The following is a 27,978-nucleotide window of genomic DNA, read 5'->3' as shown; positions in this document are numbered from 1 at the left end:
CCTCCGCCCCGTGCCGCCCCACTGCGCATGCGCTGCTGCGCGGCCACGCGGTGCTGCGGGACTCCTGGGAGCGCCGGACATGCTGAGCAGCCTGGGGCTGGTGGGAACCATCGCGGAGGGGGACGAAGGGCCCGAGGAGCGCGAGTCGGGAGATTCTGAGGATGAAGAGGTGGGACCGGGCCGGCTCACTTTGGGTTGGATGACGTGAGGCCGGTTCGGCTCGGCTCGGTCGCTCACGGGTGTCGTTGCAGGAGGTGCGGCCGGCGCCGGGCTGCGGGCGGCGGGGAGCGGCGAGAGGGGACTTCAGCTCCGCCTTCGTGTTCGGCGAGGTGGAGGCCGGCGGGGAGGGCGCCTGGGCGGCAGCGCTGCGTCAGCTCCGCGGCAAGGTGAGCCCTGCGGCCGGGAGCGGATCGCCGCCTGCTCTCCCGGTCTCCTCTCATCTCCTCGCCTTTATTTTCCTGCTTAGAGATCGGCTACCACGCTGGATGAGAAGATCGAGAAAGTGAGGCAGAAAAGGAAGATTCAGGTCGGGCTTTCTCCAAGTGCCACATTGCTGCGCGGTCTGGAATGAGTTTGGTCCCTCCGAACGCGGTGCTGGAGCTGCGGCTGTCAGTTTTCAGCCACACCTGCGTGGCCTTGTTGTATGCAGAACTGTTAACGCTTATATTGAAGCTGTGGGTGTGAGTGGGCTCATAACAAACCAAAAAAAAGCTCTCCAAGGAGTAAAGTTTCCTTCTTTATCCATTTCACATCATCCATCCCATTTCTTTGCCCATTTCACTTTATCCACTTGGCTTGTTTTGTACTTCTGTCCAGGAAAAAGAAGCTAAGCAAGCAAAAGTGAAAGATGGCGATGCAGGAACTGAGGATAATCAGTCCGAAAAGAGGGAATGTGAGGACTTTGGTAGAGAGGAAGAAGAGGACAACGAGTCCCAGTACTCGTTGGATGATGAAACTATCTTCACAAAAGCAGGTACGTAGAACAAACATGGACAGGCCACTGATCTGCTGGAGAGCAGTCTCTAATGAAGTCTTGGTGGGAATGAACAAGAATTTCTCACTTTGTGTTGTCTGCAGATCTCTGTGATCAGTCAAGCTCATTTTGAATGGTAGCTCTGGTACTTCTGGGTGGGGTGGTTCTTGAATGAGGAGATTAGCTTGGTGTTTTACTCCACTGCTTGTCTATATTTGTTTCTGAGGTTTTTTCATCAATAACTTCTTAGAAGCAAAAAACGCCAAATGAGAGCACACAGAATATGTTGTCATATGTTTAGTTGTACTAAAATGACTATTGTAATTTTTTGCAGATACAATTAAAGTGAAGGAAAGGAAGAGATCAAAAAAAGGAGGACAAAAAGTAAGTGATGGAGAGAATGGCACCAGATTGTTCTCCTGTCAGTATAACTTCTGGAAGAGCATAATGAACTGTAGGTCACAGAGCAAACCAGAGCCCTGTGACTGCATGTTGTGTTGCCAAGTGTGGTTTTCTTGTTTTGCTTTTGTTGCTGTTTCTAGGAAGCAGAAAGCTTTTTTGAAGATGCCTCTCAATATGATGATAGCTTGTCATTCCAGGACATGAATCTTTCCCGACCTTTGCTTAAGGTATTTATCTAGTTTAGTTATTACATGTATTGTTGTAAAGGCTGTTGGACAGCCTCTCTCCGCCACTCAAAGCTGTCGCGTTGCTCTTCTCTTTGCAACCTCTCTGAAAAGGAAATGAGGTGGGGTGTGGTATGATAGTAAGCTCTCTCAAACCTTTCCTGGTTTGGGAGGTGGTCCAGTCCTTTACCACTTTTATGGCCCTTATTGAGCGCTCCAGTAGTTCCACGTGTGTTGGGGAGCCCACAGCTGGAGAAAGTATTCCAGATGTAGCCTCAGTAGAAGCGAGTAGAGACAGCATTAAACTGTTTTGTCTCCTTTGAAGGCAATCACAGCTCTTGGTTTCAAGCAGCCAACTCCAATTCAGAAGGCTTGTATCCCAGTGGGTCTTCTGGGGAAGGATATTTGTGCTTGTGCTGCTACTGGGACAGGTGAGGGCTTCAGCCATGGGACGTGGAGAATTCAGAGTATTTGCAGTAACTCATAATTCTTGGTAATTCTTCTTAATTTTTCTTCTGTAGGCAAAACAGCTGCTTTCATCTTGCCTGTGCTTGAGCGCCTGATTTACAAACCTCGTCAGGCCCCAATAACGAGGGTACTGGTTCTTGTGCCAACACGAGAACTGGGTATTCAAGTGCATTCTGTCACAAAACAGCTGGCACAGTTCAGCAGTGTCACAAGCTGCCTTGCTGTAGGTGAGTATGAAGTTGCATATGTGGATTGCACAGATCACTATAAACTGCTGGTAGAGAGGAAGAAGAGGACAACGAGTCCCAGTACTCGTTGGATGATGAAACTGGAACTGGAAATGCTGTGCTCTAAAACTGGACACTGTGGTTGTTGCAAACATGCTTCTAGAAGGTGTGGTAGAATCTCATTTTCCAATGCTATGCAGGTATTTTGGTTGTTGGTTTTATTGTTGTTTTCCATAAAAAGAAAAGGTAGGTCACTTCCAGTTGTGAATGTGTAATTAATCTGTGCTTTTTTCCCATTTCTCAGGGTATTTGGATAGATGTACTATGTTGCATCATGCTCAGACTCAGCAGTCTGTTTGCTCTCTTTCAGGTGGCCTAGATGTGAAGACTCAGGAAGCAGCTCTGCGCTCTGGGCCGGACATTCTTATTGCGACTCCTGGGCGACTAATTGATCATCTCCACAACTGTCCCTCTTTCCACCTGAGCAGTGTAGAAGTGCTCATTTTGGATGAAGCAGACAGGTAGGCTAGACAGAACAGTGGTGAAAGATGTGATGGCGGCTTCCTTTTCCCGGGATACAGGGCAATCTCTGTTACCCTGCCTTACATAATGGTTCTCAGCTAGAACTAGATAAAGTTGTATGATCTCGCTGTGTTTCTCTTGTGTAGGATGCTGGATGAGTACTTTGAGGAACAGATGAAGGAAATAATCAGGTTATGTTCCAAGCACCGGCAGACAATGCTTTTCTCTGCCACAATGACAGAGGAGGTAAAACAGGCTGCTGGGAAACATGCTCAGGCAGATGGTTGAATAGATGGTTGTCTATTAAATCTTTCACCAGAAAGTGTTGAACTTTTTTTTTTTAATATTTTCTGATAGGTGAAAGATTTGGCTTCTGTTTCCCTGAAGAATCCCACCCGAATTTTTGTGAACAGCAACACAGATGTTGCCCCTTTCCTGAGGCAGGAATTCATCCGGATCAGACCCAACCGAGAGGGAGACCGTGAGGCCATTGTGTCAGGTGAGCAATGACCAAGGAAAAGATGGGATCGTTGGGTGACTGTGAAGCAAGCTGCTGAGAGGATTTTGTTTCAGCTCTGCTGACACGGACCTTCCCGGATCACGTGATGCTTTTCACCCAGACAAAGAAGCAAGCTCATCGTATGCACATCCTGCTTGGGTTGATGGGTCTGCGGGTTGGGGAGCTTCATGGGAACCTCTCCCAGGCACAGCGACTGGAAGCACTCAGGTATTACTGGGCTTACTGGGCCATCATGGGAAGAAACAAAGTAGTTAAAAGCAGGAAGTTCTAGAGAAAAAGTGAATCTCTGTGTTCATAACGAATATATTTGCTATTTTTGTTCAGGCGTTTTAAGGATGAGCAGATTGATATTCTGGTAGCTACAGATGTGGCTGCGCGAGGACTTGACATAGAAGGTGTTAAAACAGTGAGTATTTGCAACACTGATCTTTTTAACAAGTCCTTCAATGTAAATTCTCTACTAACACTTTATTTAATAGGTAATCAATTTTACCATGCCCAACACCACCAAACACTATGTTCATCGAGTGGGTCGAACAGCAAGAGCAGGTAGGGCTGGTCGCTCAGTTTCACTCGTGGGTGAGGAAGAGCGGAAGATGCTTAAGGAGATTGTGAAGTCTGCCAAAACACCAGTGAAAGCCAGAATTCTCCCTCAAGGTATGCACAGAGATGAAAAAGAGAGCCACAGGCAAGTTGTTGTACAGAGAAGAGACTCTAAAAGAGATGCTAAATGCTAAAGTGGACATTAAATAGGCTGCTTCTGATATAATTCACGCTGGATCTTTTTCAGATGTCATATTGAAATTCCGAGAAAAGATTGAGAATCTGGAAAAAGATGTGTATGCAGTTCTGTGCTTGGAGCGTGAGGAACGTGAAATGCAGCAGTCAGAGGCCCAGGTAAGTTTTGTATAGGATGTTGACTTGGAGTCCATAATGCAGAATGAGATGACCATAGTGTGCTTAACCTGCATACTTTAGAAGGGAAATTGGTAAATATTCCTTGACAACCATGAGCTTACGTCTTGTCTGACTTGTTTCAGATCAATAAGGCAAAGAAGCAGTTGGAGGAAGGAAAACAGGAGACTGCAACCAAGGGCGTAGAGCGGAGCTGGTTCCAGACCCGTGAGGAGAGGAAGAAAGAAAAATGTGAGTTGTAGCACTGCTGGGCATGCTAAATTCTGTAGCTGCAAGTAGAATGTGCTCTGTCCTTTGAGAGGTCTTTATTCCATGATTTCCTCTGTCTTTCTCCAGTGGCTAAAGCACTGCAGGAGTTTGACCTAGCATTACGAGGCAAAAAAAAAAGGAAGAAATTTATGCAGGACACACAGAGAAAAGTCCAAATGACAGTGAGTATAATTATGGACAAATGGGACCCTGGAGTGGATTATCCTCATTTTTTCCTCAGCAAAACCTCTCATTGCTGTAAATGTACATTTTTACACTTTCTAGCCAGAGGAGAGGTCACAGTTTGAAATCTTGAAATCTCAAATGTATGCTGAGCGGCTGGCAAAAAGAAATCGGCGACTGAAGCGGGCCCGAGCTTTGCCAGAAGAGGAACCAGCAACAGCACCAAAAGGTGGAGAAAGCACTTCTATTTCACAGCTGATAAACCTTATATCAATTGCTTTGTTGCGTATGGGTGAAATGAACTAAGTTGTGTAGTGGGAAGCACCAAATTAGAAGGAATGGCCGCTGGCGCTGGCCAGGGCACACAGTTGCAGAGGGGAGAGTCATTGCTTTTCCTGATGGTGATGCTAATTGTAGTGGTCACAAATACTGGGCTTTAGTAAACAAGATGATGCTCTGACCTTCTCATTACAGCCAATGTTCTGACTATTGTATTGTCTCCTTGTATTAGGCCCCAAGCAGAAGAAAAAGGTGTCTGTGTTTGATGAAGAGCTTACCAACACAAGCAGGAAGGCTCTGAAGCAGTATCGTGCAGGGTAATGGCTTAGCAGCAGTATGTTAGCATAGACCTTCCATAGTGTCTGAACTTTCTCAGCAGTAGTTTGCGGGGTACTGGGTAAAAGGATCTGTTCTAGTTATGTTATGGGCATAGCAGAGCAGGGTATCTTTCTAGAAGTACATGTGACACTTCCTTGTTTTTCTCTCTGTAACAGTCTGTCATTTGAGGATCGGAAACGCTTGGGCATGGCGCAACGAAGGAAAGGAGGAAACTTTAAGTCCAAGTCCAGGTATAGCTCCTCTTTCTATTCCAAGTTTTTCTTGATTTCTTTTTACTGTAATGGTTGAAAGGCCCTCTCTAAGACATCTGATGCTTCTACAGCAGTTTAATCTGATGCTGCAGGGTCTCGGAGAAATCAGAGACTGGCTGTGTGGTAGCATACGTCTGCATTTTAGCATGAGAGAGCATTGCCTAGTGAAAGCACTGTGCTGCTCCTTATTTATCACTGAGGTGGGCTGGTGCAATGTGATTTCAAGGATCTTCTCTTTCAGGTACAAGAGGAAATAAGAATTGTTTTACCAAGTGGGGAATCCGGGCTATCTGGACACTTCAGACTTCTTTCCAGGGCCTGGATTTCTTCACACGGGGAGGACCTGAATAGATCTTCATCAAGTCTCAGAATAGCTTTGGATTGTTCATTTATAGCTGGTTGAACACTATGTGAAAATATTTTCAGCCAATATAATAAATTTTCTAAAAAAAAAAAAAAGAAAAAATTCTTTTTTTATAGAACAGCTCAAGCAGGTGAGATCTGGGATAAGTTCCTTCTTTCTCTCACTCTTCATGCTTAGTTCTTGTGCTTGTGATTTGTTACTTAATGTGGTTGAAAGGATTTATAGAGGTGAGAATCTGTTTCTAAGTAGAGTACCCTAGATGTCCTTCCAAGGGGTAGTCTGATCCTCTAAAAGGATACTGTCCCTCCTAACCAACAGGAAGCAAGCATAAGGCAAGACCAGAATACCAATATTTGTTACTAGGAGCATTGCACTTCTATATGAAGATCACGTTGGCTTATTGCAAGCTAAAAAAACAGCAGCTTAATATAGAGCTTCAGTGATTACTATTAATAATACAAGCAGCACTGTCCTTATTGTACTCCAAAGAAAAGGGAGAATTCTGATTAGTAACCCCTAATTGTGCAGTGTTAATCTCTTGTTGTTACTCTTTTATTCTCCATATCAATTATTTTTCATCAGCTACTTGATAAAATTCCTGTAGTATCCCTCAATTCCTAAAAAGGATATGAGTCAATATAGCTAGCTCCTGTGTCTATGGGAATAACTCTTCTGGCTTCAAACATGCTCTTCCTTCACACCCAAAGTGCAGAAGTAGAATGTAATGAGTGCAGTCCTGAAGAGATAAGTACACTACTGATAAACCATTGTTTTCCAACTTTATTAAAAAGGGCAAATTTTACAAGCAGTAAATAGAAAATATACATAGCAAAGTTCAAACAAGCGATACTGCTCAGTATGTTTCCTTATTAGGCTTTTCACAGTTCCAAGGTATGTTGTAGAGGATCTTAGGGCCTTGGTGGACGCATGCCAGGGGGAGGGGGTCCTGGAAATAAAGAAAGAGGGTTGAATATTGAAGAGGTCAGAGGAACAAAGCTAATAAAGCTGTGAGATCTTTTCCCTGTGCACAAGGTGGCTTTGGGCCCCTCTTTCAACACTATTGGCAGCTAGCATAGCTAGGGAGCCATTGAAGTGTACCACTCTCCAAGGATTGGTTTTGTTTGTTTGTTTGTTTTTTTAACATTATAGCTTCTATGCAGGTAGGATAACTTCCACTCACCTCTCATTCCTGGGGGTGGTGGTCTCATGCCTGGTGGTGGCATTCCCATAGGAGCACCTCGGCCAGGTGGCATTCCCATTGGTGGACCCATAGGTGGTCTCATGCCTGGAGGAGGTCCCATCATTCCTTAAAGCAGAGAAAAAACAAGTACATAAATTCAGCTGAATGCTAAAGGCCCTAATGGTATATCAGAATATAATCCTCAAACCCAGCTCTCCACTGCCCATCTGGCCCCATAATGCAGGCTCCTTGCTGTTCCACTCTGCAGTAAATCCTACCTGGAGGAGGGGCTCCTCTGCTCATGGGTGGAGGAGGACCCCCACGCCCTGGTGTGTATTGAGTTGGGGCTCCTGCTATGCTAGCAGTGGCTGCTGCAGCAGCAGCTGCAACCGTTCCGCGACCCTGGGGTGTCATCACCTGCAAACAACATAAACAGGTTCACAGAAGACTGTATAATTGGTTTATATTAATAACTTATCATAACCAAAACTTATATTCTTAATTCCAAAAACTATCCCAGTCTCCCCTTTATGTTTTAAATAATGCTACAACCATGTAATACAATTCCCTGAATACCACTCGAATTCAGGAAAACTTTTCTTTCAGCATGAGATCCAGGGTAGCTAGGTGGGGTTGGTATCAAAATAAAAAGAAAAGCCCACACCAACAAAAGCCCAAAGCTCAAGCATCTTGGTACCAGAAGTTAAGATTACTATTTTTTTCACTTTGCCAATTTTTTGCATCACACTGGCACCTCAGAATATACCAGACAAGTCCTTTTTAATGGGTATCTCACCTGTTGGGATGGTCCTCCCACCCCTCTGACAGGGCCAGCTAATCCTGCTGGAGCCTGGGGCATGGGTGCACCAGCTGGTACTCCCCTTCCTGCTGCTCTCCCAACTCCGGGTCCTCCAGCAGCTCCAGCAAGAGGCACACGGGCAATTCCAGTCTGAAAACAGACATGCACACACACTCAAAAATTTATCAAAGCAGAAGTCCTCAGGTTTTAGGAATCCCCACAGCCCTCTTCTGTCCAGTCAATATCTGAGGTGGTGAACAGATGAACTTTCTGCAGTGGAATTTGCTGTGCCTACAACAGTCACTACAGCACCTGGAAGTCTAGAACATGGCATAACAGCCATCTCTTGCAAGGCTACATCTACCAAACTTCCTTTTCTCCTTAGTTCTGCACTCATTCTCCTTACATCTTTTGGAGGTGGCCCTTCAACTGTCATAGACACCAAGTTTTCTCCTCGCAGCAGCACAAGTCCAAGGACTCGTTTTTCTTCCCGTTCCGGCTGTTTTGAATTCTTAGGTCTAGTGAGAAAAGAGAAAGAAAACATTACAAAGCAGAAAAAAGAAAATCATGTTGTTCTTCGAACATGTACCTGAATACAGAATCATAGAATGGTCAAGTCGGAAGGGACCTGTACAGGTCACCAACTCCAACCCCCGGCAGTGTGCAGGGACACTCACAGCTCCATCAGTGCTCACAAACCCCCAGCCAGACCCGAGTGCCTGCAGGGAAGGGAAACCCACCTCATCTCTGTGCCGCTGCCTCGCCATCCTCACTGTAAAAACTTTCTTCCTTACATCCAATCTAAATCTCCCATCTATTAGACTGAAACTATCCCCCTTATCCTATCATAGAGGCCCTACTGAAGAGCTCACATCCTCTTCTTTCTTACAGTAAGGATCTTAAGAACGTTAAAAAATCTCTTACAATACTGAAAGATACAGCCTAACTGTTCCATAGCTGAGAATCTGCTTTGAAAACAAATTAACACCTACCCACCACCCAGGTTAAGAACGCTGAGAAGCCCAAACAGAAGATGAACACCATCCCCGTGACTCTTTTTCTCCCAGCACCCCTAACGGGCTGCGATGGCACCGCGGGCGGAGCTGCTCGGAGCCGCCCGGGGTTCCGCCCGACCCGGAGCTGCCACTCACTTGATCTTACGGAACTCGTCGCAGTCACAGAGGATGAGGTTCATGTGCTTATCGAAGGCCTTGAAGGTGCCGATGAAGACGCGGCCGTCCTGCAAGATGCACCGCATGCGGTAGTCGATGTGCTGCAGCATCTTGCTGCTCTTTCCCACCGTCTGTAAGAGACCGCCGTTACACCGCGCGTTACCGGGGGCAGCGGCTCAGCCAGCCCGGCCCGACCCGGCCCGGTAGCGCCCGCACGGCTCACCATGATTGCGGTTCTCGGCGCTGTCCCCCGCTGCCGCCACACGAACGCCTCCCGCTCTACCGGAAGTGCCCCCGCACCGCACCGCCACTTCCGCCCGCCCGCACGCGGATCCCTGCCGCCGGCCCCGCCCCTTCCGCCGCGCAAAGGACGAGTTTCCGCCGCCGGCGGGGGCGGCGCTGCGCGGCTGAGGAGGTGCGGGGCGTCGGCAGGAGCGCGGAGCTCGCAGGGCGCGGGCGTCGATGTGGGCGCTTATCTGCGGGCCCCGCCGGTAACCGCCGCAGGGAGGGATGCGCCGGTCCTTATGGACGGGCCGGGCGGCGCCGAGGGGGCGGAGGGGCTCCGGGGCCGGCGAGTCTCCGTTCGTCCGCGGGGGGAACCCGGCAGCGCCGCTGATGGGGCCGCTCCGCACCTGCGGGGCTCGGCGGGGCGGGGCCCGGGCCGCGGTCTCTATGGCAGCGCGCGGAGGGACGGCCGGAGGCAGAGGCATGGGGCCGGAGCTGGAGCTGGAGCTGCCGGGGGCGGAGTGCAGGGTGGCCGTGGTGGGGTCGGGTGAGCGGGGCCGGGAGCCGCTCCCGGGGGCTGGGCCGGCTGCCGGCGCCGCCGCTTCCTCTCTGCCCGCGGTCCTTCCCCTCCTGGAGGTTCCGCCGTGAGGCTTCGGCCTGGGGCTGCGAGCCCGCTCCGTGCCGGGCCGAACCGCTGCCGGAGCCGAGCGGGGCTGAACGTTTGGACGGCGGTTCACCAGAACGAATCTTTCACCCCGTAGGTCGGGGTCTGCCCCGCCCCGGGCTGTCGCTGACTGGTGTTACAGCCTTTTTCAGCTCGCTCGACTGATGAAAAATAATAAAGCCTTCTCTCTTTTTGCCTGTTACCACGTTTCTGTGTTTGCTAGGGAGTCCGTGCAGCTGTGCTGAACGTTGAGCCTGGTGCCGCAGCCTGCTCCGCTTTGTGCAGCCATAGGAGGCCCTGGCCTTAGGATACCAGAGGCAGAGATCTGAGCGCCTGGTTCAGCGCTTTCTGCAGCGAATTGAGTTTCTTTGTGCTGTGTGTGAGGTAACCTGGAAGGCTGTATGTGGCCCTCAGGTCAGACTGCTGACTGCTGCCCTCTCCTGCTGCTGGGTTAGGAAGGGACCTGCTCTGCAGCTGGTCACTCTGCTAACGGCACCTCCCCTCGTTTGGCCTGGGCTGTCCTTACCACCTGCTGGGGGCTCGCTGGGAATTGGCTCTCATGTTTTCAGAAGCTGTGGTGGCCGTGCACTGGTTAACTGAGGGATCCTACCAGGCAGCTTTTCTTTTTTCATTGAATGTTCTTTCATCCTCCTCATTTTTATTCTGCGTGCAGCACAATTTGTTCTATCTGTGATGAAAAGAAGATTGAGTTTGTGAATAGGGAAATTCTGTTTAAAATACTCCATTTGTTTTAGCTTGCAGCTTCTCAGAAGTCTCTTGAATAGTGTGTTATAAGTGGCTCTGCTGATTTCTTCTTACTTTGCAGCCCTGCATTGCTGATTCATATGATGGACCTCACTCTGTAAAAACAGAGTGAATTTGCTTCTGATGGATTTCAGCTTGGCTACTTTCTCCCTGCATAAAGTCTTGAGAATTGCTTAGGTGAGATTTTTTGAATAAAATATGCTGTGAGAGACCAGTAAGAAACTGATCACAGTGATTATGTGAAATTGTGGCAACTGCTTCTTCACAAAAGCTTTTGAACAGTTGTTTTATCAGATACATCACTGATGTGCTGCAAAATCTCTTCTGACATTTAGCATTGTCATCTTGTGGCTGCAGACACACAGTAAAATCTTTTCGAAGAACTTATCAGACCATCTCCTGTTAAGACACTGCCATGAGGTGCTCTTTGTATTCTTAGTCCAATCTTTATTCTCCTATATGGAGAGCTGCTGCTGCTGAGGCACTGATCTGTGCAGGTGCTTCAAGGTGTTGTTTTGTCCCGGACTGACTGAAGAGTTTTTACCTTCTTGAGTTTTTAATTCCTCCTTATTTGGTTATCTGCTCTGTGGTGCTGCTGTTGAATGAAATAGTCTTGAAGCTGTGTTTTATTCGCTAAGTCTGTTATTTTCTGAGTTTGTACGCAGCAGAAAACTTTGTTGAGTAGTGTTGAAAGTAGTGCAATAGGACTTGGTTGGATTCTGCTCTCCTGGTGAGATATCAGAGGAGCTGTGGCTATTGTGTGCTGTCCGTGGGAGCTGCAAGTGAGCCCCCGTGGTATTTCATCAGATGAAACATGAGATTTAATTTGTGTGAAGAATTTCCCATAACATCAGTGTCTTTAATATGTCCTCAAATGATCATGTTCTTCACAAGGGAGGAGCCAAACTTTGTAAAGAGCTGTAAGAGCTTCTGCCTGCTGCAATCTGGGGGCAGTTCTGCTTTGGCGTGTGAAATGCTCTATTTCCTCATGTTCTGGAACAGCCTTTCTTTAAAGTTAAACTCCTGATGTGGATGCTTTCAGTTGCAACTCACAATGAAAGCTGAAGTGTATGCAGAAGACTGTATGGTAAGAGGCTGACGGGAGAGATGGCAATTACATGCTAATTAATTGTGGATGTAATAGTAAAGCATTGCAGGTCCTGTTCTTAACGGTCTTTGAGCTTCATCTCTTTACTGTTTATTTGCAGTGCTTTGAATGCTGGATGGTTGACATGGTTTCTAGCCATTAGCTGGTTCATTTTTGGAAAAAGTAATTAGCTGGTGTTCTTGCAAGCCGATCTGAGCGTTAGAGATGGTGTGTGCTTATGCTGCATGCTTGTGATTTTTTCAGGCTCTGAAGTTTATCACAAGCTTTAGTTGCAGCATGGAGAGCGGTGAGTGGAAATGTGCAAACGGCCTGTCTGTACTTGTAGCTGATAGATAGCAATCTGCACATTTGGAGCTGTCGTGCAAACTGGCATTTTGTCTGGAGAATCTGAACGGTGCTGTGCTACTACTTCTATGATAGTAATTGCCATAATGGGCTTAGAGAATTAGTTGATGAGCTATGCCTGTTCTGGGCTATTGCTGCAAAAGTTAGGAGAGTCTGAATGATTTTTTTTTGTGTGTGTATGGCTAAGGGAAAGGAAGCAAGAAAGATTGGCTCCCAGTTTTATTAGGCTCATCTTTGAGACAAAATGATCCGATAAGTGCAGAGTTTTTATGACCGATGCTACAGAATTCATTGCTTTGGTGGGCCCTCTTGTTTTGCCTTGTTTTGTTACGGCATACTTGGATGTTAGAGATGTTGTATTTTTAGGATCTTCTGATGTGCATTATGGCACACTTGGGAGATCTTTTCTGCCCTTGGAAGTAGCAGGTATTGAGCTTCCTCTTGTGAAGGGACTGAGGATAAATGGACGTAGCATAGGTCGCTATGATACTAACCCCAACAGAACTGTGTTCCCTTAATTCTTAATTTAGTTTGGACAAAATTTGCCTCTGAATGAGTGTAAAAGAAAAGAGTAGAGTCCAGTTTACTGGTTCCAGTGGGTTTGAAAATAGCAACAGCAGCTTTGTATGAGTTTAGGGTTATAAGCTCTTTGAAAACATATGTGCTGCATGTTGTATCTCTTAGCAAAGAGTAAATTGCCTGAATAAATCCCTCCTTGGAGTGAGAGACTGGAACAAGGATAATCAAAGTTTGAGAAGAAGCAGGAATATTACTATGTGCTTGTGGTGTTTGGAGACAGTGTTTGCAGAAGGCAGCATAAACTCAGTGCTTTCTGTTTGTAAGTGAGCCTAGCTAGCTCTGTGGGCTGCACAGGCTTCTTTGCAATACTAATCTAATTGAGCTCTCGGCTAATACTAATGTAATTAAGCAGTCTTCCTTTGTGTGACCTCCCCTTGTTCAAGTTGGAGTTTTTTTTTACCTGTTGTGCATTCTCAGAGGACAGACTTGTTAAGAGAGAGGTAATTTATTGATTCAGAGTGGATTTTGAAGAGGGATGAAGCTTGATTGTCTTTCCTCTAGGATTAAGAAGTCAAGTATCAGGTGTTGTATGAAATTGCGTATTAGAGTCAACCAGTTGCACAAACAATAGAAATCATTATATAAATGTTTTCCTCTCAGTGTCCTCAATGCATGTTTAGCCTGATTGGTGCCCTGAGTCTGTTGCTTTTCCAAGGGCAGCTCTTTGGGGATTTTATTCTAAACTAATCCAGTGCTGCTTATCTGAAAGGCTGGAGACATCACTTTGAGAAACTGGCAAAGCTGAACCTGTCTTGAGTGGGTTATGGGTAATTTGACTTGAATCCCACTTTTCTGCATGGCATCTGCTTGGTCTCAGTCATTTTCTGGGTTCAGAGAAGATGTCAGAAGGTTGTCCCAGGAGGTCTCAGCTCTTTTCTAGGCTTGGAGCCAGAGAAATAAAAGCTGCGTTTTGTGCATCATCTTAAAATTCTGAGTCAGGAAGTTGAGTAAACCAGAGTGAGAAGATGCTTGCAGGCTTGTATGTGTGCAGAAGCAGAGAAATTAGTGTGCCTGAGATGTTATGTGTCTGTGAGGTTTTACCAGTCCTTGCTAGGGAAGGAGGAGACACGTAAGCTTTATTTGTTGAGATCATTTGTGGTTCTCTAGGCCAACATCTTATACAGGCCAGGCACGCACATCTTTTATGGTAGACTCAGCAGATTTCATGCCATACTGTGTCCAAGGGCAATCCAGTCATGTAGACCAACTTCCTGTGCAATGTACCTCTGCAGCTGCTCAGTCTTTGCTGATCCATGGAAAGGTCCTTCATCTATTCTTCCTCTTATAGTCATTCTCTTTGCATCAGGAAAGCTCCTAAGGTGGCTGGTTTCCCTTCAGGTCTTAGCCTGTCTTAGCATTTCTTTCCCAGTTGATCAGGGAAGTTGGACAAGTTTGTTAAGCATGAAACACTTCCCTGCTCTGCATCATCTCACCTCTGTTCTTTCTCTCTGGGAAAGCTGAATTGGGTTGCCCCAGCAGGAGGTGCCGTGTGAGCTGGGGATTTGTAATTTATCTACTTAGCTCTTTCTGGATTTTCTGGAAATTGAGTGTAAAGAAGAGTCTTTAAGGGCAGGACTGGCATATCAGATCTCATATCTGGAAGCATGAAGCTGTTGTATCTGAGAGCTGCTGGCGGGAGAGTGTCAGTCTTCAATGTGACTTTCTCCCCATGTCTCTATGGGAGAAAGTAGGGCAAGTCTCTCCACATGAGAGGGGGTTGAAAAGGAACTGAACAAGTACATTTCTTTACAGCCTCTTACTGCCAGATGAAGCACAAACCACCGTGTCTGACAGCTGTCTGGGACCAAACCCTGAACACAAGCTTATGCTCTAAGGTAGATAAAGGAGTGAAAGGTAGACTTCCAGAACAGATGTTGAGTTGTCTTTTCTTCTGTAATGGGTGTTCATCTTTTGAAATTAGGGTGTTAGAGGAAGGGAGAGGAATAAAGCTAACTGTGGTTACTTTGCAGAGGAGTGTCTTGAATAGACTGAGATATTTGAAATGTGATAACAGCATCTGTAATCACCAGCCCATGGGAGGGAGGCTATCTGGTCAGTATGCCCCTGCTTTCACATTCTGGTAGTAGCCAAATCTAGGGAACTCTTGTTTTACTAGTCCTAAAAACTGACCTTACAGTGTAGAGTGGATGTTAAACGAGAGTGTTAGTCTCCTTTTTGTGTGAGTACTCTAGCAAGCTCTTAGAAATATACCTTAGGGATTAATGTTAGGCATAAAACTTCAGTCTGTTGTTTTAGTATGATGCCTTGGTCCCTGACATACCAAATGTTTTGTCTATGTTGAACATGCCCAGCAGTCTGTAAGGCTGGTCTTCTTTCAAAGCTTGATGTCAAATGAAATGTAACAATTCAAATCATTTTCAGAGAGTTGCTCACTGTTTTTTTTTTCTCCTAACAGGTGTAGGGGCTGCATGCTGTTGTGAAAGCACCTGCAGGAGTCTGGAGCAATGCCACCACCTTCAGACATTGTGAAAGTAGCTGTAGAGTGGCCAGGCGCCAATGCCCAGCTGCTGGAAATAGATCAGGTGAGATCTTGTAACTAAATGGAGTAGAAGGGTATTTCTTCCATGCACTGTAACTTTCATGCTGGAATGTAGAGGTATGGAAGTGCTGAGTCCTGGTCTAAACCACTGATTTTGCATCTGGGGAAAAGACCCACTCAGCCCTGGGAGCAGAGGTGAAGGCAGTTCAGCTGTGTGACTGGGAGGGGTGGAGCCTGGCTGCACCTTTCTTAGACCTCATTTAAGGGCTGACTGCCACTGGGGAAGGATCTCTTTCTAGAGGTCCCTCTTTGGTGAAGCTTCCCCTGTGAACCTGGAATCTTCTGATATGGATGTGCAATCTTCTTCTTTTTTTTTTTTATAGCACCTTTTTATTGTGCTGGTCCTTCCATTATCGTACCTTTGTTGTAACGCCCTTCCCATTGTATTGATCTGTCCAACTGCTACAGTAGAAACACAGAAATGGTTTATTTGTGCTTGAGAGTATAATATGGCTACTGAGCTCTCTCTCTCTCTCTATTTTAGAAAAGGCCTCTTGCATCCATCATCAAGGAGGTCTGTGATGGGTAAGTCTAGTTTCTGTTGTGCAGAAACTTTTGTCCCCATGACAGGTGTTGCTGAGGTACTGTGGAAAGTCTTCTGATTGTCAGTGCACAGCCAGCATCATTCATGTTGCCTGTTGCAGTTCTAGCCACAGAATGGGCCTCCGTTTATGTCAGGGAAGAAGAGAAGCTCTAGAAAATAGGCTTTGCATCTTTATTTCACTTCTCAGGATGTGTCAGTGAAAGCCACTCAGCATCTTTAAGGCCTGGCAATCTTCTTGCTGTTCTGGAAGTGCAAACATCTTGACGAATTCCACAGAACTGACTTAGAATAGGCTGAAATCCCTCATGCTGAGGAGAAGTCTTTTACCTTTGGGAGATTTAGTTACCCGTGCTAAGGTTTTGCTTGAACGTTCTTTTCCACCCACCTGTGATCAAGCTGCTGTTCCTAGTTGAGAGGAAGAGGCTCACATATTCTTCCTCTTCCAGGTGGTCACTGCCAAACCCTGAATACTACACATTACGGTATGCCGATGGTCCTCAACTGTACATCACAGAGCAGGTCAGTCTGAGAGACAGCAACGTGTTGATGTCCCAGGCAAGAGTGGAGGATGCCCTGAGCTAGCATCATGGAGCAATACTGTTACTAATCCTTGAGAGACAGTATCTCTGCTATCAAAAGTACTCACTGAGAAGGTGTCATTGCAGTGAAAAGCCTTGCACTTCTCCATTTGCATGCCTGTTGGTGCAAGGTCCCAATGGCTCAATTTCAATAACCTTAGCAGGGTTTATGGTATAGGAACCCCTTTACTTCTGCATGCAAATGTGCACTGTAGACTCAGTTGCATCACTTTTCAGACACTTCTCTGTAGTTTGTTTCTTTTGTCTTTCAGACTCGCTGTGACATCAAGAATGGAACGATTCTGCAGCTGGCAGTCTCCCCAGTAAGTACTCCTTTTTCTCCTAGTGTAATAGGCTCTTCTTTGCCTATTTCTTCCTCTTTCCTCCAGAACTGTAGAGCCCTTAACTTTCTGTGGATAAATCCAAACAGGCATTTTCATTGCATATCCTAGATTTGTATGTTGTAAAGCACCTGACTCTTATTTTCTCAGTTCAAGTGCAGTTGGTATCTATCTGAAAGCGAGAGTACTGATAACATCATGTAGAAAGAAAAACAGTAGATAAACTTGATCCTCTAGGAGTTGTTCCTAGTGAATTCTTGTTATTGTAACCTCAGTAGTCACCTTTTGCAGATTTGCTGTAGCTTCCTTTTAAAAAAAATTCATAAACCATCTTGGGCAACTGTCATGGCATGTAGTTTAAAACGTGTAGAACAGGAAGAAGTTACTTGGGCAGGAGATGCTTGGGAAGATGTAATAGAACCACGTTTGGGAAATCTTAGAGAATGTCATATGGATACATAAAATGAGCATGTACTTGTCTTTGAATTGGAGGGGCTTTTTTGAACATCATATTGCTTTAGTGTTTTTGGTCTAGATTTGTATATCCACTTCCACTCACCTCACCAAGAATAAAAACATTTTCTTTTACACGTTTAGGGTAAATGCTTTTTACTCGCCTGCCTGTCACCAAAAGCAGCCTTTTCTTAGTCCATCTTACAACTGGTGATTGCTGCTACTTACTCTGTCAAATACTTGCATCCCTCTAGCTTTTTCCTGTCTGTGGATATATCAGAGAATGTTGTTGATACTGACGGGACTCAGTCTCCACTCTGTAATGGCATCATCCCTCCTTCCCAGTCTAGGGCAGCTCGCCAGCTAATGGAGAGGATCCAGTCACACAGTATGGAAGTCCGACTCGATGCCATGAAGGAACTGGCTAAACTTTCAGCAGATGTGACCTTTGCCACAGAGTTCATCAACATGGAAGGGATTACAGTGCTGACACGGCTTGTGGAGAGTGGGACCAAGCTTCTGTCCCAGTAAGGTTCCTGTATTCCATAACTCTGGAACAGGGGTATTGATTTAATAAAACAGGGCCTCAAGTAGAGGCAAATTTTGCTTGTTGAAGTGACATTAAGCAGCTAACTTTATAGCAAATGCTAGTATAATAATTGAGACAAAATCTTACTTGTCTGTTGTATTGGTGACTTTTTTTTTTTAGTTACAGTGAGATGTTGGCTTTCACCTTGACTGCCTTCTTGGAGCTCATGGACCATGGTATCGTCTCCTGGGACATGGTCTCAATAACCTTCATTAAACAGGTGAGTTTGGGTAAAGGGGGTGAGTGGATACTGTTTCTTTTTGTGCTTTAACACAGCTTCCAGGACCAGCAAAATGACTCTTAGAAGTTGAATACGAACCGATAGCGCAGTGCGATACGGTTCCATCTCAGCTTTCTGAGTCATATTTCCCTTACTTTGTCTCATTCACCACAAGGTTTGCTGGGTGGGCATCTGTTGTTGACCTGATGGTTCATCTGGTTTTAGATTGCAGGATATGTCAGTCAGCCTATGGTAGATGTCTCCATCCTCCAACGATCCCTAGCCATTCTAGAAAGTATGGTGTTGAACAGTCAGACTCTGTATCAGAAGATAGCAGAAGAGATCACTGTGGGGCAGCTCATTTCTCATCTGCAAGTGTGAGTACCCACCAAACAATGGTGTGATCTGAATCAATTTTGTGAATCTCTGTTAATTTGCAAATAAATACATTTATCTTTAAAACATATAAAGATGCTATCTTTAAAGTACTTCTGATATGATGTCTTACTTGAAATTGAGGATTTCTAATATTTAAATTTACTGTAACTCAGTGAAAACAAGAAAATGATTAGGTTGAGCCAAAATGCTGGGGTTGGAGTAATCCTTCCCCATTAGTTCCATTGGCAGAGATGAAAGTGTTCAGTGGCTTCCACTGACATGGAGAGAAAAAGGACAAAAGGACTTCTCTAGTAAGGTTTCTAGCTGTAGCCATATAACAGACTGCATTACCACTAGGCTATAGTGATGCCTTTCTCTGCTGAAACTGTCGTGCTAAGCTCAGAGGTCTGCTACGCTTCAGCCCACACAACCTTCTTAATAATGGAGCTGTATAGAAATTAGGAAAAATTTATATACTGATCAGTCACTGGAATAGGCTTCCTAGTGAGGTGGTTGATGCCCTGTGCCTGTCAGTGTTCAAGAGGCATTGGGATAATTCCCTCCATAGTATACTTTAACTTTTTATTAACCCTGAACTGATCAGGCAGTTAGACTTGATCTTTGTAGGTCCCTCCCAACTGATTTGTCCTATTTTATTTTACTGGTAATTTGTCAGATTTTGCAGCTCTGCAGGAAAAATTGGATGACATTAAAGTAGATTACCTGAATCCTGCTTGTACACTGAAATGCAAAAGAGCAGGAAATGTTCTTACACACAGGCAAAGGACCTGTTCTCTTCTTCCATTGATCTTCCCATTATTGTTTCTGCAGCTCAAACCAAGAGATTCAGACATATGCCATTGCCCTGATCAATGCCCTCTTCCTGAAGGCACCTGAGGACAAGAGACAGGTTTGTAGTTGCTTAGTTAAACCCAAATAATGCTTACTAAGCTACTTCAGATTTACTGCTCGACTGTTGTGCCTTAGAAATTGCATTGTTTAGCTAAAGCAGGCTTCAGACCTTGCTAAGAACTTAATGCCATTCTGAAACAACTGCTTATGGAGAGAAAATGTTGTCCTATATAATCATTTGTTCTGGAGACACGTATGTGCGTAAAGGATTCTCAGAAATGAATTTGAAAGGCCTTGAGAGACAGAAAATAATCTGCACAGCATTAATTTTCTTAAGAAACTGCACTCTGTATGGGAGACCAGTGGAAGGCAGAGGGAGGTCGTGGGTAGTGTCCTTGATGTTGGATGTGCTTACTTAACACACACACACAAAAAAAGCCAGCAAAAATACATTTCTGAAGTCATATGGGGATATTTCTGATGGCAAATGGGAGAAATGAAGCACCTGCTCTGAGAAACCCTGTGACATCTCAACTACATGCAAAATGTGTGTATGTCTGTATTGTGTAGCTTTGCTGTGTTAAGCCTTTCTTCTCCAGTGCCCTGTTTGTGTTTTTATTTTTCTGGACTCGGAGCTAAATCTTGTCTGCTTCTCTTTGTGCCTTTTTTTGCTTTCTGCCATCAGGACAAGCTGCTTAACCCGCTAGACCTGCCCATCACTGTAAGTAACTCAAGGCTGGGGGCTGGTCATGCGGAACCGTAGGCATGGTAGCTCTTCTCTAGTTATGCCTCCTTGTATCTTAGAGACAGTGCATACAAGATTCAGATAGTGAATGAACCAAGGAAAAAGATGGGGGCACTCTTGGGAACGTACTCAGATTATGAAGGGGAGAAAAGATTCAGTAGCATGAGAAAACTGCATGACTTGGCATGTGCACAAGATATTAATGATGTATCATACAAGTCTTGCTTTGAAAATTGATACTATAAAACTAATCAGATGAAACAAGTTTAAAACTGGAGACAGTTCTTTAGAAATCTGTGTCTCCTTAAGCCTAAATAATTCATTTTTTTTGCTGAACATGTAGCCCCTTCAGAAGGGGAACAATGACCTCACTAAATTTTGCATTATCATCTGAAATTAATTGATACACTTAACATGTGAAAATGAGGAGGAACATATTCCTCTGTAGGCAATTTAGCCTGGATAGTTAGTTTCATGGCAGACAAAATTCTGTGAGATGTATTAGTTTTTTCTTTCCTTGAATACAATACACAAGGCCATGAAGGGCTATGAAGATGATTAAGGGAGTGGAGCATCTATCATATAGAGGCTGAGTGACCTGGTGTTGCTCAGCTTGAAGAGGAGGAGGCTTAGGTGGATGTATAAATATTTATACGTGTATAAATATCTGATGGAAGGGAGTAAAGAAGATGGAGACCAACTCTTGTCAGTAGTGCCTACTGACTGGGCAAGCAACTATGTGCACAGTTTAAAACCCAGGAAATTCTGTCTGAACATAAGTGGAAAAAAACTTATCTGTGAAGAGTGGTCAAATGCCACAAGTTACCCAGAGATTGTGTAGTCCATGGAGATACTAAAAACCTGACTGGTCACTGTTCTGAGCAGCTTCATCTAGCTGATGCTGCTTGAACCAGGTGGATTGGACTAGATGACCTCAAGAGGTCACTTTCTACCTGAATGATTTGGTAATGCTGTGACCCCATCAGGCAGTGAAGTGGGTGTTATTGGACTCTGTGCTGAACACAGATCCTTTGGCAGTGGCCAGGCTGTGTGCGTGCTCATGCTTCTTACTATACTGTTCAGAATCATTTAATTGTCTTTGTCCTTCCCACTGTTTCTGTGCTTCAGTCACCTCTTACTTTCTCCCATGTGCAAACTAATTCCTTTTGAGTAAGAATTCTTTGTATTGCATGCACGAAAAAATTTTAACAGCAGCCCTTATTCTAGTAGAGTAATACCTCTTCTGAGTCACAGTTAAAAATAATGACTCAGAGGGCAGTCTGAAACCACTTCCTACTTCATTTAGTTGCTTCTTAAGATACCCTCCACAAAAGCAGTGGCTTATTTTGGTTGTAACATGAGTGCTGCTTGACTTGGAGCTGCTACAGCTTGGCTATCAGTCAGCATAGCACTCTTGTTTTAGCAGGCTTCTGCTTGGAGCAGAAGTGATAATAGGGACTCAGAATGAGGCTATTACATGTATTTTACCATACTATTTCTACAACCTGTCAACAGGGTTGATATGAGCAGTAGGAACAGTCTTGTTCCTCAATCAATAGTACATTCTGAGTGTATTTGATTAAAACTGCATTTGCTTCCAATTCTCCACATGAATTGCATAGGGCTGTGAAGAGATGTGAGACTGGTAGTCCTTTTGGACCAGGTTGTATATCACCCAATGGATTAATGGATTTTTCTCACTCAAAGATGTTGCTTATATCAGCAAGCTTCTGATAGCATTCCATCTTGACATTAGCACTTGTTTTGTTCTCCTAGCATGTGGAATGAGATTGCCAGTATTTCAGAACGTGAATCTTCACAATTCACAAGGAAAGTGCAGGTTAGGCTTTTGCAGGTGTATGTGCAGTTGGTCCCAGAACTGAAGGCTTACAGCAAGCAGATACTTGTAACTGTTTGTTATCATGGCTTGGTGGTTGAGAAGCTCTCCTCTTCCGGGGAAGGAAGCCAGACAGTAAAGGTAGCAATAGAAAATTCTCCCCTAAACATGACATTTATTTATCTTTTATTTTTGTAAACTGGAGCAGTTCTTCAGATTGTCCTTAAATTGACTTCTAAACATCCTTTTAGGAACTGAAACAAAAGGCAGTGTACATTTTAGAGGGCACATTTTGAGATGGATGAGAACTGAACACTGTGTCCTCTGGTCCTTGTTATCTTGGGTATGAACTTAGGTATAGAAAGATGGAGAATACTTACTGAAGGAGCCTTTTGTAGATCACAGGTTCTCAGGGCAACCCATAGTATGCTCCCTGCAGCCATATCTCCTGATACCCAAGTACTGTTAGATGTTCAGTGTTAAGCTAAATTTTCTTCTATTCTTGATTTACCTTAGTGCCTTCCTCCACATTAATGATGTTTTGTATGGGAGCCATCCATGAATTGTGCCATGGTAAAGATGACCATTGCATCCCAACTTAACTGCTTGCTTTGTGGTGAGACCCCATGCTAAATTGACAGTCTGTGGTGAAAGCACTTTGTCATTTGTCAGTGCTGTCTCCGATTCATAGGCTTCATTCTTTTTCTCCTTTCTGCGTGATGTGGACTTCTTGCTTATGTTTCACTCATTTTTATTTCATCTCTGAATCTCCAACAGGAAATGGCTAATTCATTTGCCCAGAAGCACCTGAGATCTATCATCCTGAATGTGAGTATGTCTGAAATGGCTGAGCGTTTTCTAATGTTTTCTTAATAAAAGTCTCACTTGGGCAGTTTAAAGTCTGCTACCCTCACAGCACTTCAGGAAAGTGAAATTGGATCTACTTGTTCAAAAGGGAGTTATCAGCCTGCTTCTTCCTGCTGTTAGAGAGCATTGTCATTATGCTTCTGATGGAATATGAGGTTAAACAGTTGAACCTTCATATGCAGAGATGTAGATGCAACCTGGTATAATGCCTGCAGCTCATACTTCACTGTCCATTTATATTATATTCATTCCATCCCTTCTCTTTTTTTTTTTTTTTTTTTGCAGCATGTGATCAGAGGAAACCGCCCAATTAAAACAGAAATGGCTCATCAGCTGTATGTGCTGCAGGTCCTGACATTTAATCTTCTGGAGGAGAGAATGATGACCAAGATGGATCCCAATGATCAGGTCACTATTAGAGCTGATAGAAAGTAGAAGGGGCCTTATTCCTGAGATGCTTTACTCTACTGAATTTGCAGTAGACTGTACATAAAGTGAGAATGCTGCTCACACTGTGGTCTTTGAGCTTCTCATATGGTCATGACTGACATGCTGTGTGCTGTGGGGCTTTTACAGGTACAGTTGGTTGCTGGAAGACATGTATTTTCCTGACCATTGTGATGCTAGCTGACAAACTGATTCCTCTGCTTCAGTGGAGGGCATGTCCTTTTTGATACTTTTCTTTGCAGTGTGCATGGAAGCTGGACAGTTATTAAGAATTCTGTTACTAAATTACATACATTACTTAATTAAATACATTGCAGTCTTAAACAAGAAGTACCTTAGCATTATCTGAATCCTTAAAGATTGCTTGTAAGTAAACCTAGGGCAGTTAAAGGATAACACAAATGAACACATTGTAATATCCATTATACAGAAACTTGCCATTTTGAACTGGGTTACCTCATTTTATGTAATGTCAATGACCTTTGGCACCTCCTTGTGTTCACTGTGTGAACTCTGGAGAGAGTTGGGTTTGTGTGTTACGGGAAAACACTGCCCTATTGCTTGCTTGCATGTTACCATTTCCTTCCCTTCCATCCCTCAGGCACAGAGAGACATCATATTTGAGTTGAGAAGAATTGCATTTGATGCAGAGTCTGACAGCAACACCATCCCTGGCGGTGGAACAGAAAAACGCAAAGCCATGTATACCAAGGACTACAAGATGCTGGGATTCACTGTATGCACCTAGAGAGCGGGATGAGGTTGTGGGGGGAGGAGCAGAAACAGCTGTTTGCTTCACCATGCTTCTATATCTGACTTGTAGAAGCTCAGTTAAATTCCTATTTGCAGAACAGATTATTATGAACTCACTGTTTGGATAAGTGCAAGGGCTCATTAGGCACGTCCTCTGAAGATATTTACTTATTCTTGAAGCATTCAGAATTGGCCTCTCTTCTAGAAAGTTTAGATAGCAGGAGTCCTAGGTTACCTGTTGGCTAGATGTGAGGGAGTACTTGATAGGCAGGCTGTTGTAAAATGAATTTGGGAAAGAGTCTCACAACACTTCTTTGGGCTAATTTCTTTGGTTTATTTCTGCATGCTTTGCAGAATCACATCAATCCAGCTATGGATTTTACTCAGACTCCTCCAGGGATGCTGGCATTGGATAACATGCTGTACTTGGCCAAGTTTCATCAGGACACCTATATCAGGGTAAGTGAAGCTGCTGTTCTTTGCAGTAGCAGCACCTCAGCAACACTTCTGGCTATTTCTTCTGCCCTCTTCCTTTAGATCGTTCTGGAGAACAGCAGTCGAGAAGATAAGCATGAGTGTCCCTTTGGACGCAGTGCCATTGAGCTTACCAGGATGCTGTGTGAGATCCTACAAGTTGGAGAACTCCGTAAGTAACATTACCCTGCAGTCTCCTGAGTGGCTGGGCTGATGTTTCCTGGGTTAACATACAGATTGGTGAAGATTCTCAAGCATTTGTACTTTGGTCTCTTTTCTGCCTTGTAAAGATAGGGGTGGCTTGGAATTGCATTGTCAGTTTCCCCATAATACTAGTATTGAATTTAAATAAGAAAATTTGTTGTATGTGTTCTGGTTCTTGTTAAAAAACTGAAGCAAGTGGAAGACTCCAGCTTTTTGAAGTTTCATTAGGATGCTGTATGAAAATCATTCTAGAAACCATCATAAACTTAAAAGTCAAGTAGCTGTGACAGTCTCAAAAATGAAAAACAAAAACATTCTAAAGCAATTAGCAACTATAAGAAATTCTGTTAGAGGAAAATGGGAAACAACTGCAAGCAGTCATCTGGGGAGACTAGTCCAAAAAGGGTACATCCATTGCAGAGGCTTGCATGATGAAGTCTGGGGATAGTTGCCATTCCCAACAGACTGCCTATGGGGAGACAAAGCATTGAACTGTCTTTATCTCTTTGAGTAAGTACTATTGTACACCACTGCCTTTCTGTCACTGTGGTGGATTTTAGTTACTTCTGTTAGCTCTTGTTCTGTATAGTCACGAGATTGTGGTTTCTCTTTATTCCTGAAGCTAATGAAGGCCGGAATGACTATCACCCCATGTTTTTCACTCACGACCGTGCATTTGAGGAGTTGTTTGCCATTTGCATCCAGCTGTTGAACAAGACCTGGAAAGAAATGAGAGCAACAGCAGAAGATTTTAACAAGGTCTGTCAGAGCGAGGAGTTCTTGTAGAATTGTTTGCAGAACAGTTGTGTTCACTCAGCCTTGGTTGTGTGACAAGTACACTTGGATAAAGAATTGGGGGTGGAGAGTATGTCAGGGTTTTGATGTGGACTGTAAAGGAGGATAGTCCAATCTTTATTTGGTATGACCTAAGATCATTCTTTGTTTTGGATCTTCAAAGCCACTAGTACGCTGACACTCCTGGCCACGGCTATGTTTTTTGATGCCACTGAGCTGCCATTAAACAGCAAAAGCGTGACTTACTTCTCACCCTGCCTACTTCAGGTTATGCAGGTTGTAAGGGAACAGATCACACGGGCTCTCCCCTCCAAACCCAACTCTTTGGACCAGTTCAAGAGCAAACTGCGCAGCCTGAGCTATTCTGAGATTCTGCGACTACGCCAGTCTGAGAGAATGAGCCAGGATGACTTCCAGTCACCACCTATTGTGTAAGTGCCTAACAAGAACAACTGCCTGTGCCTGTTGTTGTCACTAGTTCCTGCTTACTCTTCCATGTTTGATTGCCAGGGAGCTAAGAGAGAAAATCCAGCCTGAGATCTTGGAGCTGATAAAGCAACAGCGCCTGAACAGGCTCTGTGAGGGAAGCAGCTTTCGAAAAATTGGAAATCGCAGAAGACAAGGTGAGGTGAAGTGTGTATTGCATTTCTTCCCATGAGCTATAGGCAAAAAATACCTAATGGATTAACTTGTCAGCAGCGTGTTGCCAGAAAGGGAAGCTGGCAACCTGATCTGTCTGTAGCAACTAGTAGTTTGGGATAGAAGAGATGTACATTTCTGAGATTACAGCCATCTCCTCATAAACAGCAAGTAATGCTGAGGAATTGGAGGAGTAGAGGGGATTGGTCAGTGGCTGTGAGACCTCAGGTGAATGATGCTGCTCAGCCTGCTCTACTTTTTCTGAGTTCCAGAAAGATTTTGGTATTGTCGCCTTGCTCTGAACCACAAAGTGCTACACTATGGAGATCTGGAAGATAATGCCCAGGGGGAAGTGACCTTTGAATCACTGCAGGAAAAAAGTAAGTCCCAGTTACCACTCTCGGAACACAGTAATATTCTGTGCGTTGCCATCTAGTGGCTCTAAGGAGTACCATCCCAGAAAAAAAGGATGACTGTGGCTGAAGCTCCTAACGACCATGAGATACGTATTTGACCCTTGCATAAATCCTTTGAGCTCTGTCAGTTGCTTGGCATTTCTTAGAACAGACAACTGTAGGGATGTGCTGCTCGTAATATGTCTTGGAAAACTGCAGTAATGAGTTAGAAAACAGGAAGAATGCTCAGTTGCAAAGACAAAACAAAGTGCTGTCTCTTCCCGATAAGCATTTCCTTTGTGTGAGTTTTACTTTTCCACTGTTAGTTCCAGTTGCAGATATCAAAGCCATTGTCACAGGGAAGGATTGTCCACACATGAAGGAGAAAAGTGCACTGAAACAGAACAAGGTAACTGCTCTGTTTTTTGCCTATAAATAATACCTAAAGCTATGGAGATATGAAGGCCAGAAGCAAACATGAAGAGCAATTGGTCTTTTCAGTTGGCAACTTTTCATTGCCCTGTTTCAAAACAAAAAACAAAACAATATCTGGACTTGTTCCATATGATTGCAGTGTGCTGTCAGCTTTTATGCCACTTATTCTGTAGGCCACTAATGCTGCTATAGGAAGGTGTACTGAGCTGCAGCAAGACTGCTGTTCTTGTGTCAGCATTCTGAAAGCAATGCAATGCTTTGTTTCATCAATGAGTGAGAGATTCTTTTCTATTCAGGAAGTGTTAGAATTGGCCTTCTCGATTCTATATGACCCAGATGAGACCTTAAACTTCATCGCACCTAATAAGTATGAGGTAAGAAGCACAGCAATTAACTATAGAATCATAAAGCAATTCTTGAGTTGAAAGGGACCTACAAGGACCATCCAATCGAACTGCTGGCTCCACACAGGAAAAACAACACAACTCAAACCCTTTGCCTGAGTGTTGTCCAGAGTTGTTGAACTCTAGCAGGTGTCCCTTGCTCCTTCTTTACTGGTTGCTTTTTGTGCCATTAGGCCCCATTAGAAGCTCTTGTCACTTCCTGTAGAGGCCTTAGGCTCACACTTAGCACCTCTGGGTTTCTGACTTAGTTGGAATCTGTGCGCTCCGCTTTGTTGTTTTTCTGTTGGGTTTTGCAGTTGTTTGCCCCCCACGTTACCTGTTTTGGAGCTGTGTAGGGGAATCAGTGATGCCTGGAGTTGTCAACTGTCCTCTTCTCCGCAGTACTGTATCTGGATCGATGGGCTTAACGCTCTCTTGGGGAAGGACATGTCCAGCGAGCTGACAAGGAGCGACCTGGACACGCTGCTGAGCATGGAGATGAAGCTGCGGTTGCTGGACTTGGAGAACATCCAGATCCCCGAGGCGCCGCCGCCCATCCCCAAGGAGCCGAGCAGCTACGACTTCGTGTACCACTACGGCTGACGGGGGCTGCGGTCCGGCCCGGTGGAAGCTCCCGGTGCGCGGCCGTCCCGGGGCGGCGCGGTCCGACGTCGCCGTTCGGCCGCCGTGCGACTTTTGTACGAGTTCCAATAATAACCAATAGCACGGCAGCGGC

General features: G+C 44.8%; 3 protein-coding genes across 17 annotated transcripts; 2 read left to right on the top strand and 1 right to left on the bottom strand.

Annotated features, from left to right (window-relative positions):
* The first annotated feature begins 9 nt into the window (after window positions 1-9).
* DDX27 (DEAD-box helicase 27) lies at window positions 10-5,975 on the top strand. Of its 2 annotated transcripts, XM_085242057.1 has the most exons (21): window positions 10-169; window positions 252-386; window positions 467-526; window positions 817-973; window positions 1,308-1,357; window positions 1,516-1,602; window positions 1,925-2,030; window positions 2,121-2,294; window positions 2,665-2,815; window positions 2,963-3,062; window positions 3,174-3,315; window positions 3,390-3,543; window positions 3,661-3,742; window positions 3,816-3,993; window positions 4,127-4,233; window positions 4,377-4,482; window positions 4,588-4,682; window positions 4,786-4,912; window positions 5,195-5,279; window positions 5,457-5,531; window positions 5,794-5,975. In XM_085242057.1, the coding sequence occupies exons 1-21, from the start codon at window positions 80-82 to the stop codon at window positions 5,807-5,809; spliced, it is 2,277 nt and encodes a 758-aa protein (XP_085098183.1). In that variant the 5' UTR covers window positions 10-79; the 3' UTR covers window positions 5,810-5,975. The 2 variants fall into 2 exon arrangements, with proteins under 2 accessions (XP_085098183.1, XP_085098184.1); XM_085242058.1 differs by lacking the exons at window positions 4,786-4,912; window positions 5,195-5,279; window positions 5,457-5,531; window positions 5,794-5,975 and adding an exon at window positions 4,742-4,777.
* A 703-nt stretch (window positions 5,976-6,678) lies between these two features.
* SNRPB (small nuclear ribonucleoprotein polypeptides B and B1) lies at window positions 6,679-9,532 on the bottom strand. The gene is made up of 7 exons (XM_085242076.1): window positions 9,291-9,532; window positions 9,047-9,198; window positions 8,302-8,413; window positions 7,893-8,045; window positions 7,375-7,513; window positions 7,097-7,222; window positions 6,679-6,862 (listed from the first exon to the last, which is right to left on the bottom strand). Exons 1-7 carry the CDS (start codon window positions 9,291-9,293, stop codon window positions 6,825-6,827), a joined length of 723 nt encoding a protein of 240 aa, XP_085098202.1. The 5' UTR covers window positions 9,294-9,532; the 3' UTR covers window positions 6,679-6,824.
* ELMO2 (engulfment and cell motility 2) lies at window positions 9,429-27,973 on the top strand. Of its 14 annotated transcripts, none has more exons than XM_085242071.1 (25): window positions 9,433-9,558; window positions 10,180-10,340; window positions 10,783-10,898; window positions 14,506-14,588; window positions 15,170-15,296; window positions 15,798-15,838; window positions 16,304-16,376; window positions 16,708-16,758; window positions 17,575-17,756; window positions 17,939-18,038; window positions 18,264-18,415; window positions 19,248-19,326; window positions 19,954-19,989; window positions 22,628-22,678; window positions 23,003-23,125; window positions 23,766-23,900; window positions 24,272-24,376; window positions 24,455-24,563; window positions 25,218-25,354; window positions 25,658-25,821; window positions 25,901-26,013; window positions 26,302-26,409; window positions 26,751-26,833; window positions 27,156-27,233; window positions 27,645-27,973. In XM_085242071.1, the coding sequence occupies exons 5-25, from the start codon at window positions 15,219-15,221 to the stop codon at window positions 27,843-27,845; spliced, it is 2,199 nt and encodes a 732-aa protein (XP_085098197.1). In that variant the 5' UTR covers window positions 9,433-9,558; window positions 10,180-10,340; window positions 10,783-10,898; window positions 14,506-14,588; window positions 15,170-15,218; the 3' UTR covers window positions 27,846-27,973. The 14 variants fall into 14 exon arrangements, with proteins under 14 accessions (XP_085098186.1, XP_085098193.1, XP_085098197.1 ...); XM_085242059.1 differs by having other exon boundaries at window positions 26,296-26,409; XM_085242062.1 differs by lacking the exon at window positions 10,783-10,898 and having other exon boundaries at window positions 26,296-26,409.
* Window positions 27,974-27,978: the final 5 nt, after the last annotated feature.

This window comes from Meleagris gallopavo, chromosome 22 (genome assembly GCF_905368555.1).
Source record: "Meleagris gallopavo chromosome 22, MGAL_WU_HG_1.1, whole genome shotgun sequence".
Lineage (NCBI taxonomy): Eukaryota > Metazoa > Chordata > Aves > Galliformes > Phasianidae > Meleagris > Meleagris gallopavo.
The sequence above is the reverse complement of the archived record's forward strand: the minus strand, read 5'-3'. Positions and strand labels throughout refer to the sequence as shown.